Genomic DNA, 2,336 nt, shown 5'->3' on the forward strand with positions numbered 1-2,336 from the left:
TCGGAGCTTTAAGGAGAGGCACACCTTGGGAGATCGAAGGCCACACTTCGTCCAAGGAGAATCAAGGAATACAGTAGAAGACGTGGATTTGAATCGCTTGCGCCGTAGCGATTAAGGTTAATATACTGTTCGAACTTTTAATTAATATCATAAAACGCAGGACCAAGGTCCGATTGTTCCTACAATGGCATCAGAGCCAGGACGTAGTCCATTTGGTGCAGTTTTTCAGGGCGTTCTGAGGCTGTTTAGGCCTCCAAACGGGCTCTCGAAGATTTTCGGAATTTTTCGAAGGATGATTTCGAAGCTGTTTTTCCGGGGCCATAATAGTGGATGTGTTTCATTATGTTTTACATAATTTCTGCCTTTTCTTGATTATTGCTACTATGTGTTTCTTGTCTGTGTTGTTATGCCATGTGATACTAACCCTTCGCATGCTAGAATGACATGGACATAGGGATGTTTTTAATTAATGCTTTAATCATGCTAGTATGCTGCCATGTTATGTGTTCTTTATGTTGCTATAACCATGATAGTATGCATGTGGACTTCGAAGAAATAACATAGGGCGATGCATCTAGATTAAAATCCTCAAAGTAAATTCTAAGTGGGAGAGGGAGTTAATATGGTATTAAATCCCATGGTCTCCATCATTGTTTGTATGTAATTTAACATATAAGGCGAATATAAATTATGTATACGTCACCCATCGTGGCATGTAATTTATGGTGCCTAGAATGTTATAGATATTACTGGAACAAACTTCTTGAATTAATACGAATAGATACGAATTTTCTTTATCTCTGATTTGGGGCGATTTCTAAGGCTTATGGGTATTAAGTGAGACCGATGTGACTCCTCCACTGCCTAGAAGTCAAACCAGACACGAATATTGAATTGAAGTATTCTATTCGAGAAATATTGGAAGGTATACATGCCGCCCATCGTGGCGTACCAAGTTCCATAGGTTTCAGGTAATTTAAGATTTGATGATGGTATACACTTAGCTATGAAAAATAATATAGACCACCCCAACGTGGCTTATTGTTTAGTAATAGGACCGAAGTAACGTTTAAACAAATTTAGGTGGTATACATGTCACCCATCGTGACGTACCAGAAACTTATGGTGTTTAAACGTTAGTGCATTTAATTTTAATAATTGTTAGAGGAACCAATAGGACTTAATTTTTTATGCACCCTTCTTTATGTGTAATGTGATTTTTTCATGCATGATTCTCAGGATATAATGGGGTTTAATCCACTGTTCACCATACTTAAGGATAACAAACTTACCGGACCTAACTATATTGAATGGAAACGTAATTTGGACATTGTGTTGACTGCTGAGGAGTACAAGTTTTGCACTTATGAACCCAAGCCTGAGCAGCCCGCTGCTGATGCTTCTGATGAGGAGAAAGAGTATTATAAGCGGTGGACAAAGGCTGATGAGATGTCGCGATGTTACATTCTGGCAGCAATGTCGGGTGTTTTGCAGCATCAGCATCAGGCTATGGCCACTGCTTCGGATATGCTCTTTAATCTCAAGGAACTTTTTGGAGATCAGAATAGGGCTGCTAGGCAAGTAGCCATGAAGGCTTTAATGAACACTCAGATGGCTGAAGGTACACCTGTAAGGGATCATGTTCTCAAGATGATGTCACATCTGAATGAGATAGAGATCCTTGGTGCAGAGCTTGACGGGGAAACCCAGATTGACATTGTCCTTATGAGCTTGCCCAAGAGTTTTGAGCAGTTCCGCTTGAATTACAACATGAACAAGAGGCAGTATAGTCTTGCGGAACTGCTGACAGAACTTCAGGCAGCTGAAGGATTATTTCGCCAGAGTGTTCAAGTGAATGTGGCTGAGAAAGGTTCTTCCTCTAAGCCGAAAGGCAATAAGAAGAAGAAAAAGGCTCAGACACAGCAAGCTGTGAAGGCAGTGGGGGTTCAAGGTGGTGTGAAAAAGCCTAAGGGGAAGTGCTACCGGTGCAAGCAGTCGGGTCACTGGAAAAAGGATTGTCCTCTTCCTAAGAAGACAAACAATACTGGTATGTCTCTTTCTCTAGTTACAGAAACATTTATAGCGGCTATATCTACGAGCACTTGGTGTGTAGATACTGGAGCCACTGATCATGTTTGTAACTCTATGCAGGGGTTCCAGCAATCCAGAATGCTTAGAGATGGCGAGATATACGTGTTCATGGGAGATGCTACGAAAGTAGCAGTAGTTGCAGTAGGAGTTATTCATTTATCTTTTGGTTCTGATAGGATTTTGGTTTTGAACAATTGTCTTTATGTACCTTCTTTTAGAAGGAATTTGATTTCGGTTTCTAAACT

At 40.5% G+C, this 2,336-nt stretch overlaps 1 protein-coding gene across 1 annotated transcript; it reads left to right on the top strand.

The window, feature by feature from the left end:
* Positions 1-1,245: 1,245 nt before the first annotated feature.
* On the top strand, positions 1,246-1,908 carry LOC135150886 (uncharacterized; the record flags this gene model as incomplete). The annotated part of the gene is made up of 1 exon (XM_064088522.1): positions 1,246-1,908. A coding segment is annotated over exon 1 (663 nt), but the record flags the coding sequence as incomplete, so codon positions are not given.
* Positions 1,909-2,336: the final 428 nt, after the last annotated feature.

This window comes from Daucus carota, chromosome 2 (assembly GCF_001625215.2).
Source record: "Daucus carota subsp. sativus chromosome 2, DH1 v3.0, whole genome shotgun sequence".
NCBI classification, from domain to species: Eukaryota; Viridiplantae; Streptophyta; class Magnoliopsida; order Apiales; family Apiaceae; genus Daucus; species Daucus carota.